Source organism: Salvia splendens, chromosome 11 (assembly GCF_004379255.2).
Source record: "Salvia splendens isolate huo1 chromosome 11, SspV2, whole genome shotgun sequence".
Lineage (NCBI taxonomy): Eukaryota > Viridiplantae > Streptophyta > Magnoliopsida > Lamiales > Lamiaceae > Salvia > Salvia splendens.
The window spans coordinates 13,474,713-13,487,564 of record NC_056042.1 but is presented as its reverse complement, the minus strand read 5'-3'; the positions used below and the strand labels follow the sequence as shown (position 1 = coordinate 13,487,564).

General features: G+C 38.7%; 1 protein-coding gene across 1 annotated transcript; it reads left to right on the top strand.

Annotated features, from left to right (window-relative positions):
• Positions 1-687: 687 nt before the first annotated feature.
• On the top strand, positions 688-2,539 carry LOC121754461 (glutamic acid-rich protein-like). The gene is made up of 2 exons (XM_042149818.1): positions 688-1,389; positions 2,237-2,539. The coding sequence occupies exons 1-2, from the start codon at positions 688-690 to the stop codon at positions 2,537-2,539; spliced, it is 1,005 nt and encodes a 334-aa protein (XP_042005752.1).
• The last annotated feature ends 10,313 nt before the right edge of the window (positions 2,540-12,852 follow it).

Here is a 12,852-nt window from a genome sequence, read left to right as displayed (position 1 = left end):
CCCCTACACCCGCCGATGCTTCTCAAAAAAGAAACCACACCCTCAGAAACATCAAAACCCTCCCCAAGGCAGCCCCAAATTGAACCGCTGGACGTTAGCCCTCTATCAGCCTACCAAGATCCAGGAACGGAAGAGGAAAGCACCGAAACAGAAGGGTCGACCGAGGAGGAAATGATAGTGGAAGAGAAGGGGATGGAAGAAGGGAAAGAGAAAATGGAGGAGACGCCGAACGCGGAACCTGTAACTGAAGGTGAGAAGAGGGACGAAGCGAATCTAAATGAAACGGCCAGGAAGCAAGGTCTAATGACTGACGAAGAGTTCCAGTCAATTCTGGATGGAGTAAACGCGAGAAGGGATGATACTGCCGAGATGGATGAGGGTCTGGACCTCGCATCGAAAGCAGTAGAAGACAGCAGCACATCGGAACTGATTAGAGAACCATAGGAAATAGTCCCCTAGTCAGTAGCAGGGGTGGGCGTTGAGAAACAAGTGGAGTCGGAATCGGAAATTCCAACCTGTGAAACGGAGGCAGTAGCGCCCTCAATGATCAAACCAAAAGTCGTCAAGAGAAAGTTGGTGCTGAAGGACGATCCGAAGGCGGAAAGGCAGAAACCCAAGCATGTGTCGCAAAGATGCTTAGGGCGGAGAATGGCCAGGAAGGCATGAGCCAACACTGCGTCTGATGCAATGGTAATTTCCAGTGAAGATGAGAGGACTACTCCTACAAAACCTGATGAGAAATCCCTATCGGCTGCCAACCTAGACGACACCCCAAGGGAAACAGAAGTGATGCCACCTACCCCTACTGACCGGGAGGTCGAAACTCCTACAAGACCGGAAAAGGATACTGCCGAGATGGCTAAGGGTCTGAACCTTGAATCGAAGGCAGTAGGAGACAACATACCAACAGAGAAAGAGTCTATCACAACCCTTGAGACCGAGCCTACCAACACAAGGGAACCTGCGACATCGACGGTGAAGAAGCCAGACGATGATACTGAGGAGGAAAGATACCTGCAAGAAAGAAAGAGGAAGGGGAAAGCCCCTGTGAAAGCAAAGCAAGACAGCAAGAAACCCTGCACAACTAACACCGGAATAGTGATCCGAGATCCGGAGAGAAGAGATCCACAACGTCGACGAGAGGCTTGCGATGACGAATACACCTCGAGTGAAGAACCGGATTCAGAGAGCGACGTATCGTTGGAGGATGAGGAGTTCCAGGAGCAGCAATTGCCTGAGAACCACCGCGAGTTAATCCACCCCCTGGTGGAGAGGCTGGAGTACTTGCCCTGGCAGGTCGATCTCAATGATGACCTGACGAAGGATATAAAGCATTACAACACCAAAAAGCTTCAAGATGTCTTCGATGATAAAGATGACAGCAAACAGGTAAAATGAGGCAAGGTACTCCACTTTCTCTACCTCGATGAATTGGCTGCTCGTGAACCTTTTCTGTCATACATACGTGCGTTAGGATTTAACTGGTTGTTAGAAAATAGAGACCCCAATATACCCATTAGGTTAGCGAAGGAATTTTTCACCACCTTCAGGTTCCAAGTCACTACTGACCTGGATGAGGTGTCGATAACCTTCAGGGTATTTGGGAGGGAAGTGAGAATGAGTCTGATAGAGTGGACAGTTAGGCTTGGGATGTGCAGCCTAGAAGAGGCCATATGGCCTGAATGGAGGAGTAGGGAAAGGGGGATCCCTCGGAGGCATATAGATTTCAATCCCTAGGAAGCGTGGGAAGAGTTAACCCACCCTGCTGCTGGGCAATTTGCATCTACCATATCCCACTCCATCCATTTCAACAACCATATTCTACGCCTCGTTCAACTCTACCTGGATTACAACCTGCTAGGACAGACAAACTCTGCCGTCTGAACTTCAATGACTGAATTGTACCTTCTATGGTGTGCTAAACGCGGAAGGAGGGTGCATCTTGAGTTCTGGACCACCTATCAATGCCACCACATCGCCACTCATCCTGCAACAAATCTATCCCTCTACCATATCTTAGGGGCCTTCGTGGGGAACAATATAGCCATAGTGGAGATGGAGAATTTGTCTCCCATCATGGTGGACCCTCCTGGCCTATTTGATACGCTCTTTTTCACCCGCACAAACATAGTGTATATATACACAAGGAAGGCGTCCCGCGTTTTTACGCCATGGGTGAAGCTGCGATCCTACGGGAAGAGTACTGGCTGGCCAGGGAGTCTAGGCCCAAGAGCAGAGGCAGGCGAACCTGGAGAGGGCGGTGGCGGAATTGGCAGCTGAGAACAGGGAGGCACGGGCAGAGTTGGCATGTCTGGAGGATGTGAGGGAAATCATATTAAAGGAGATGGCAAGAAACAGAATGAGCAGTGAGGCCGGGACGAGTGGCCTAGCTAGCGGAAGAAATGATCCAAGTGAATCGGCTGAGAAAGAGGAGGAAGACGAGGAGTTTGAAGATGACGGAACTGAACAACCGGAAGATTTACCTGAGGAAGCACCTGCACCAAACTCCACTCCGAGAAGGAGTAGGAGGAACAAATGACCACCACCCTTAATGACCAGTAAGTTTTCTTTCTAATTTTTCTGTCTTCTTTTTAATTTTGTTTGATAGGTTTCTATTTAGGTAGATAAATTGTATATATGTGTTTTTAGTTTTTGTTGGCGCAAACTCCAATTCTCAATACTTAGCCTAGTCAATAGTCTAAGTGTGAGGAGAAAGAGTTTGCTAAATTGGCGTATGTTTAATTATATATGTTTTGTTATGTGTTTTCCGTTATTTAGTCTAACATTCTCCCACTTAGCCTATTACATAGTCTAAGTGTGAGAAGTTTCAAGACATAGTAATTTTTCTGTTTAGTTGTTTTGTCTGTCATACTAGCCATCCTATTTTCCACTTCACAGCTCGTACCTGAGGGCAGGCACTAGTGAAGTGGGAGGGGGAGGAAATAGCCAGTACGACATGTATATATATGTTAGTTTTGTTTTATGTGTTAGTTTGTTTTTAGGATTTTGTGCTAGGTCCTTTTAGAATAGTTTTTTTAGGATATGTGTTTAATGAACGGGCTTAAAACTTAACTGTTTCGAACTGACGGTGAGGGGAATTGATGGAAATAAAGTATGCTAAACAATGGAAACCACCCCTCCCAGTAGCTCATAGTCAGTATAGATGATGCAAGTATGAGAGAAAAGCTCAACCTTAGAGCCAGACACAAAAGCCCTCTTAAATGGTGAGTTAAAAAGCTTAAAGTGGAACCACTTTCCGCTAAACACATAAAAAAGAAAAGTGACTGCCACATGATGTCTACGGTAAAGTGACTGCGTGTAGAAAAATCCTAAGGGCATTAGGAAACCCCCCCTCCACACACACAATATATATATATAGAGAGAGAGAGAGGAGTGATCAAAGTCTAACTAATTTTAAGTGTATAACTAGAGAACAAATCTCAGCCACATATTATGGGTATTTTTGGAAATAAACTTCGTTCCCATATTCTCACATACACATTCCATTCACACATTATCTCTCTCTATTTCTATTATCATTCTCTCTCTCTCTCCCTGTGTGCCGATCTCTGGCCGCCACCGTGATGCGTCGGAGGCGCTTCGGCGGAGGAACGTGGAGCTAGAGAGGGAGCTCCGGAGCAGCCTGGAGGGAGAGGAGAGGGTGGAGGAGGAGTTGCGGATTTTGATGCATCATCAGCAGCAGCGCCGTCGCCAGTTCTGCGGTCGCCGTGGCACTCGCCGGTGCCATACCTGTTCGGCGGGCTTGCGGCGATGCTGGGGCTCATCGCTTTCGCTCATTTGATCCTCGCCTGCTCCTACTGGAAGCTCTCCAAAGACGCCGAGAGGTACCTCGAGGCCGACGGAGGAGGAGACAGAGCTTCTAAGGCGGAGCCGCCGGTGATGGAGGAGAAGTTTTTGGTGATCGTTGCAGCTGTTGGAAAATTTCGATGGATTTCTAAAATGTTTTTCGTGAAATTGTTTTTGATTATCTGTAAATTTTGTTATTGTTTTTTTTATTTTCTTTAAATCTTTTGGTTAGATTCATTGTAAGATAAAGAAGAATAGATGTATATTAATATGAGCACAATATGTGTTTGATGAAATGTCACAATGAGTTCATTATTTGTTGCTCAACATATTACTACTGCTCTTTCTTAGTTTTTGCACAACTTATTACTTGCGTCATTTCTTGATTGTTGCTCAACTTATTACTACTACCATTTCTTGATTGTTTCTCAACATATACAATAATTCGTGATATTAATGGAGTGATGTATTCCAATGTTAGAGTGATGTTTCTATGATATTTTCTTATAGTGATCTATTTGTTCACATCAGTGAAGTAAAAACATGCTTAGAGTGATGTTTCTGTGATATTTTCTTATAGTGATCTATTTTGTTCACATCAGTGAAGTAAAAACATGCTAAGAGTGATGTATTTCATGGTTAGAGTGATGTGTCTGTTTTATTTTCTTATTGTGATCTGTTTTGTTAACATCAGTGAAGTAAAAACATGCTAAGAGTGATGTGTTCCATGGTTAGAGTGATGTTTCTGTTATTTTTCTTATAGTAATCTGTTTTGTTCACATCAGTGAAATAAAAATATGCTAAGAGTGATGTGTTCCACGGTTAGAGTGATGTGTCTGTGATATTTGGTTATAGTGATCTATTTTGTTCACATCAGTGAAGTAAAAACATGCTTAGAGTGATGTATTTACAAGAAACATTCTGAAAAAACGAAACATCATATTTACAAGAAATTCTATAAAATATGTGTACGTAGCCAATCTCAAAACTCAAATCAGTAGAAGTTATGCACTCGTAGTTTGAGAAATTGAAATGCGGATCTGGTAGCTCGGAATTGCTTTAATCCGATCTCGTGGCGCTTGCGCAGCTCTACAATTCATTCGAGGAATTCAGCCGGAATAAATTATCAGGAGTCGATGGTGTTGATCAGAAATCGATGGAGGAATCTCTGTCGCGATCGGTGGATCTGCTCGACACGTGCGGCGCCGTCAGAGTGGTGCTTCAGATGATGAGAGAGAACGTCCGCGCGCTTCAATCGGCGATGTGGCGGAAGGGAACTGATTCCGATTCCACGGTGCAAAACAACGACGGAGAGGTCGCTGGTTTTGAGGCGACGACGACGGCGACGAGAAGGTTGAATCGCGCAAATTTTGCAGAAGAGAGAAGAGAGGTTGAATCACTCGACGAGGTTTTTTCAAATGAGAGCATTTTACTTTCTAGCCTAATTTGTCTGTAAAATGACCATTATACCCCCGCCTTGTTATAGTGAAGTAAATTTGTGATAAGAGTGAACTGATTCTCCTTTAAATTCAAAAATCACATGTATTAATACTAGCCCTTGATTTTCTTGATTTTGTGGCTGTGATTTGTTCTCTAGTTATGTACTTAATGGGCACTTGCCCTAGATCACTACTATATATATATATATATATATATGGAGATGATCAAAGTATAACTAATGTTAAATGTATAACTAGAGAACAAATCTCAGCCACTCATTATCTTAATCTCTAATGACTAAATTAAGTATTCATTTTCTATTAATACAAATTGCATGGGGTATTTTCTAAAATACATTGTTCCATATTTTGACATACACACCACATTCATGCATACTCTCTCTACGAACAAGTGGAGAGATAATCCGTCGGCGACCTTGTGCGAGAGGAGGATCCCAACGGAGAGGAGTGGGGATTCCGGTGGTCAGCTCTGCCCCCAGCAGTTCAAGTACATGATTTGCCAGAGAGAATCGTCGGCCTGCCCCCTCCTCTCGCCAGATCCGGCGCGGTGGCGATTCCTTCCATATCGGTGCTGGAGAAGGGGCGGAGATCGGCGCCGGAGGAGGAGAACAGGCGCTTCTTGCCGTGGTTGAGGCAAGTGAGGCCGGATTTCAGCTTCTACCCTTGCTCGGAGTGGACAGAAAAAAATTAATTGTCAGAGAAACGAGACAGGAAAAATTGTCACTGCACAGCAAGTACGTTGAATATTGCTCATGGCTATGCTTTTATAATAATATATACAAAAAGTAGGAAAGGATCCTTAAGACATTTAATTTTAAGAAATAAAAGACATATTCTAAAGAAGCAGGGAAAGACACATACCACGGAGCAAGGCATCATGTTATCTAGGCCATACTTAGTTATTACATAAGAGAATGTCCTAGAAGTAACAACATATAGTCTAAGATACTACTGCAAATGTCATACTAAATTGATATTAAAAAACAAGCAGTATTTAAACCTCCTCTACGAACAAGTGATTTATTTTGTTAACATCAGTGAAGTAAGTACATGCTTAGAGTGATGTGTTCCAAGGCTAGAGTGAAGTCTCTGTGATATTTTCTTATAGTGATCTATTTTGTTAATATCAGTGAAGTAAGTACATGCTTAGAGTGATGTGTTCCAAGGTTAGAGTGAAGTCTCTGTGATATTTTCTTATAGTGATCTATTTTGTTCATATCAGTGAAGTAAATACATGCTTAGAGTGATGTGTTCCACGGTTAGAGTGATGTCTCTGTAATATTTTCTTATAGTGATCTGTTTTATTTACATCAGTGAAGTAAATACATGATTAGAGTGATGTGTTCCAAGGCTAGAGTGATGTCTCTGATATTTTCTTATAGTGATCTATTTTGTTAACATTAGTGAAGTAAGTACATGCTTAGAGTGATGTGTTCCAAGGCTAGAGTGAAGTCTCTGTGATATTTTCTTATAGTGATTTATTTTGTTAACATCAGTGAAGTAAGTACATGATTAGAGTGATGTGTTCCAAGGCTAGAGTGAAGTCTCTGTGATATTTTTTATAGTGATTGATCTATTTTGTGAATATCAGTGAAATAAGTACATGCTTACAGTGATGTGTTCCAAGGCTAGAGTGAAGTCTATGTGATATTTTCTTATAGTGATATATTTTGTTTACATCAATGAAGTAAATACATGATTAGAGTGATGTGTTCAAAGGTTATAGTGAAGTCTATGCGATATTTTCTTATAGTGATATATTTTGTTCACATCAGTGAAATAAATACATGATTAGAGTGATGTGTTCCAAGGTTAGAGTGAAGTCTCTATGATATTTTCTTATAAAAATGCTTTAGCTTCTACTCCACTCCTTAGCCGTTATCTGCAAGTATTTAATCACCAAATAAATTCTAATCATGGTGATTAATCAAAATTTATTTCAGATCAATTTAATCCCAATTAAATTCACCAGATTTTCTACTCTACTCATATTTCTATCTTACACTCCACCACCACCTGAAAGAATCGATTCCATCATTAAACAGCCAACAATTCAATTAAATTGAAATTAACCCAATTAAATTGTAATTATCACCATTAAATTGCTCTTTTAACCTGAGCTTTCTTTCTGCCCATTCTCTCTTTCCATCTCTCAATTACACAAGTAGAGGAAATAGAGAGAAGTTCACAGCAATTCCATACACAATCTGCCTCTCCGTTTCTGTGTTGAAACCAAACTTTGTGACAGAAACTTTAAACAAGAGTGACACCTGCCCCATCCTATTCTGCCAATTCTTTCAACACTCTGTCGCGATCGGTGGATATGCTTGACGCGTGCGGCGCCGTCAGAGAGGTGCTTCAGATGATGAGAGAGAGTCCGCACGCTTCAATCGGCGATGCTGTGGAAGGGAACTGATTCCGATTCCGCGGTGCAAAACGACGACGGAGAGGTCGCTGGTTTCGAGGCGACGACGACGGCGACGAGAAGGTTGAATCGCGCGACGAGGTTAATTTTCAAATGAGAGCATTTACCTTTCTACCCTAAATTTGTTTGTGAAGTGACCATTATACCCCCACCTTGTTATAGTGAAGTAAATTTGTGCTAAGAGTGAACTGATTCTCTTTTAAATTCAAAAATCACATGTATTAATACTCCCTTGATTTTCTTAATCTTGTGGCTGTGATTTGTTCTCTAGTTATGTACTTAATGGGCACTTGCCCTAAATCACTACTCTATATATATATATATATAGGTGTGTGATCAAATACTAACTTTTTACAGTAATAACTAATAACTAAATATCAATTTCGTATGTTAAAAATATCAACACAAAGACATAAATTTATCAATCTTTCTTGTGTTGATAAAATATGTATTTGTGTTGATAATTTTAATACATAGAATTGAAAGTTATTAATTATTACTGTAAATTAGTTAGGACACTAACGCAACCATATATAGATGTGTGATCAAATACAAACTTTATATATATATATATATATATATATATATATATGAGCACTATGGTGACACCATAGTTAAAATGACAAGCTAACACCATTTTAAGCCATCTGATATCTTAAATAGATGGACGAGATTGAATTATAGAATTAGAGTACAAATTGTTTGCCTATTAACGTAATATTGCTTGCATGGGTATTTTTGTCATTTTCACATTAAAGAAACTCATATGGGATTTGAAAATCCCGGTTATTTTGCACTTTAATTTACAATTTTTCTCCCACTCAGCAATAACTCTCTTCGGTCTTTCTCTCTTCAATTAATCGACTCTCTCTCAATCTTGAACCCTAGGGAGAAATCTCCAATTAAGCGTCTCTCTTCTAGCAGTTCTCCCCGTCACCCGTTTTCGATTCTAGCGTCGACGGAAGAAGGAGTGTCGCTGCTGATCAATTCCAGCTTTTCTCTCTCATCTTTTCTCATCCGATTAATTTTACGAATTGGTAGTTTCTTTTAATGGTTGGGTAATTGTTATGTGTGCATTTTTGGGATTTGGTATTGACGTGTGTCAATTTGTTTGAACTCATGTAAGCAAATTTTTCATTCCGATTCTAGTGGTCTTGGTTATTTAATGATTCATTAGTTGCTTATGCGTTGATTGTTTCACTATTGCGTAAGTGGTTGTTCGTCGGGTCAGTCGCGTTGTTGTTGTCATCGGCAGTTGGCCGATTTGACTGACACAATGCACTGTCGAGGTCAGTTCGACCTCGTTCTATTGCTTACATTTCGAATTATCTATCCTATGGTCTCTTTTGCTTGGTATGCCTATTAATTTTTCAATACAATTAATTAGATTGATAATTTATTGTTCAGTATTTTAGAATTGCTTGTCCAGTGTATTAAAATTGCTTGATAAACGTATTGCTTGTCTAGTGTATTAAAATTGCTTGATAAATGTATTGCTTGTCCAGTGTGTTAGAATTGCCTGATAAACGCATTGCTTGATAATCATTCAAAATGTGGGTCAAAAGGCATTTCTTGTTCAGTGTGTTATAATGGCTGGGAATGTGCTTGTTAATACATTAGTATTTAGCTATTTTGAATTGTATGCCCGTTGGAATTACTTGATAAACGTATGCGTGGTAGAATTGCTTGTTCAAAGTGTTAGAATTGCTTGATAAACAGGTTGCTTGTTCAAAGTGTTCGCATTTCTTGTTCAGTTTGTTAGAATTGCTTGTTCAAGCTTATTAATTGTTCCTTTAATATTCGCTTTAATTACTAATTAATGGTTGAGAATGTGCTTGTTAATACATGATAAGTGTAATGGTTTTTATCGTGCAACACAGGACTCAATTAAAGAAACGAGTCGTTGATGACGTAATGAGAACGACAACACACCACTTTGAAGAGGTGCAAAAGAAATGACCCGTTGATGTTGAAAAGATGGTTGCAGAATACCCCAGACCTTGAATAGTGAATGATATTGTTTTAGGAGAATGAACATCACTGTGTTTTGTTTAAAAAAAATTTGAGTAAACTAACTCTTGATGGGCAATGAGTAAACTAACTCTTGATGGGCAATGACTTTTGATTGGTGTAGACATTGAATGTTAAACATGCATAAGGCAAGATTTACAATGGTAAGCAAATTCTAACACATTGGCCAGCAAAACAAACTCTTGTAGCAAATTCCGACACAATGGCAAGCAAATTGCGATACGAATTTTGAGTTGAGTATAAAAAACTTCAAGCACTAATCTGTTTAAATCCTTGGTGCTACCAAGCACTAAATTATAAATTGATATGCAATACATTTTAAATTGTCATGCAATATGTGATGCAATTAAATTATAAAGAAAAATATGGAATTAATGATAATATATGCTATTTCGAATTACGGAGCAAGCAATCCAATGCATTCAACCAAGCAATTACTAATTCTGAGGCAAGTGCTAATTGAATTTGTATGAGAGTATGTGAAAAAAATTGTTACAGACAAGCAATGCCGATGAGTTGTTCTCAACTCTTTCGTTGTCTGATCTTCAGTTGCATACGGTCTTCCAATGAAATAAAAATCTCCTTCCACTCTTAACCTCTTTTCTGTATCAGGCAAGGCTGGGGAGTTGCTCTCAACTCTTTCCCAAAATCTAGCATTACAGTTGAAACTAACATCCAATTTAATACATATAAGTAAGCAATGCCACTTATTTAAACAAGCAATTTGGCATACAAATTTGTATGGAGAAATAAAAATAATCAATCAATAAATTACAATCAATCTGGCATAAAAACAATCAATCAACAAATTACAATTAGAGAATTTTTTTCAATTGGTCGATCATCGGGGAATATCGGACACTGACATGCAATTTAGTAAACATGAGCAAGAAATATAACATATTTAGTCAAGCAATCTGACAAACGAAATCTGTAAGGCGTGATACAAACAGTCAATCACTAAATTGCAGTAAGTTATAAAATATAAACCCCCACGATTCAATTCCCGAGACATATATTTCAATTACAAGAGAAGATACGAATCCGTAAGTTCAATTGCATATCAAATTCACGAAATTCAATCAATATCAAAATCCATTAACTGTAATAAGCAATTTAACAATCACACGATTATAAGTAAATATTAACCGTTTGCGGAATTAATGAATTGGACGTCAGCAGGATCATCATTCTCCATGGATTCAATGAAGATGGAAGATTTTAATGAAGAATTACAAAGATTGAATACAGAATAACATAGATGAATATCTGCGGAATTGAAAAAAGAGATTGAAAGCAGCAGCCAGCGATTTGGAAGAATTACACAGATTGAAATTAGCAGAATGAAAGTAGCGCAAGCGATTGAGAGAATTACAGAGATTGAAGGCATTTTTCCCCTGAAGATTTGATGGATTAACGGCTTAAATTGAAGAAACAAATTGAAGAAAGAGAGAAGGAGGAAATACCCAGATTTACGTTTGGAGAAAATCTGCTATAATTTTATTTCCATTAATAGCCTTCTGCATTATTTTTAATTTTTTTAACATTAAATCAAGACTGCCACATGGCAGAATAAGGATGAATCTGGTTTAGAATCCAACGGTTCTCATTACTAGTACAATGTCATTTAAATAAGTGTTGTCATTTTAGTATAACCATATATATATATATATATATATATATATATATGGGTTGTGTTAGTGTTCTAACTAATTTACAGTAATAACTAATAACTTTCAATTCTGTGTATTAAAATTATCAACACAAAGATATAATTATATCAATACAACATGTAAATTTAAATATCAACACAAAGACATAAGTTTATCAACATAAGAAGATTGATAAATTTATGTCTTTGTGTTGATATTTTTAATATACAAAATTGATATTTAGTTATTAGTTATTACTATAAAAAGTTAATATTTGATCACACATCTATATATATATATATATATATATGGAGATGATCAAAATAAAAATGCATTTAAATCCAAAAATGCAGCTCAAATCTTGGCCCTAGGATTAGATAATCTAATGGTCAATAATTAACCAAAAACACAGAAGGTCATAATTAAGCAATTTTAGGTCATATTATAATATTTGGGTTTAATGTCATGCTAAGATCATTTTAGGTCATGCTTTGTTAGCATGACCTAAAAATTAACTAACTATGACCTAAAAGTGCCCTACGTATGATATTGTTCTGCGTTTCTGTATTTAAATTTAGTTTTACATAGATCAAATATATATATATATATATATATATATCATATATATATATATATATATATATCCTTCCCTTAGAACCCATTTTCTAGCCCCTCTTTTAACCCCTATATGGAAGACATGAGGCAGGGAGGCAACTGACCGAGAAGGAGAAACCGAAAAGCCAACTGCAAAAGAAAGGCAAGAAGAAAAGAGAAAATGGACCGAGTGAAACACTTGGTTCCCAAAAAGAGATAAAAGAAAAAGAAGAAAATGGCCAGAAAGGCATCCAGCCCAAAAAGAGAAGAAGAAGGAAGAAGAAAATCAAATAAGTGGCAAAGCCACCAAGAAGCCTACTGACCAGTTGAAAAATTCCAATCAAAGAGGATCAAGCCAAAGAAGGTCACCCAGCCTAGCGCCTAAGTACACAAAACTCCCTCGCATCAGAATAAAGTAGTTTAGTTTTGAACCTTAGAGCCTTAGAACATCCACCCTAAACGTTACAAGCCCACGACCCTATTACAAACCTTTAAAGACCCTTAAGAGCTACTAGTGAGATCTAAGTCCGAAACATCTGTGGTCCAGCGTGTTGAGAGAAGCAGTCCTAACATCCTTGGTGAAGAAGGAGTGACTGAGCGAATCTAGTGTTTGACCGAGAGTTTGGGTAATCTTGACAAGCGGATATACTGGCTAGGGAGGAAAAGGGGGGCGACATAAGTTCAAGGCTGCTTAAGGCCGGATTGCACTCGACCACAAGGGGAGGGATGGTTGAAAATATAGTATGTTCAATGTGTTTTAATGTGTTTTCTATGCTTTTTCTCGTATATGTTGGTTTGTTCCTCCACGCTTGAGGACAAGCATGTGTTAAGTGTGAGCAGTTTGATAAGTCGATTCTAGGCCTTGGTTACTGGTCAGTATGAT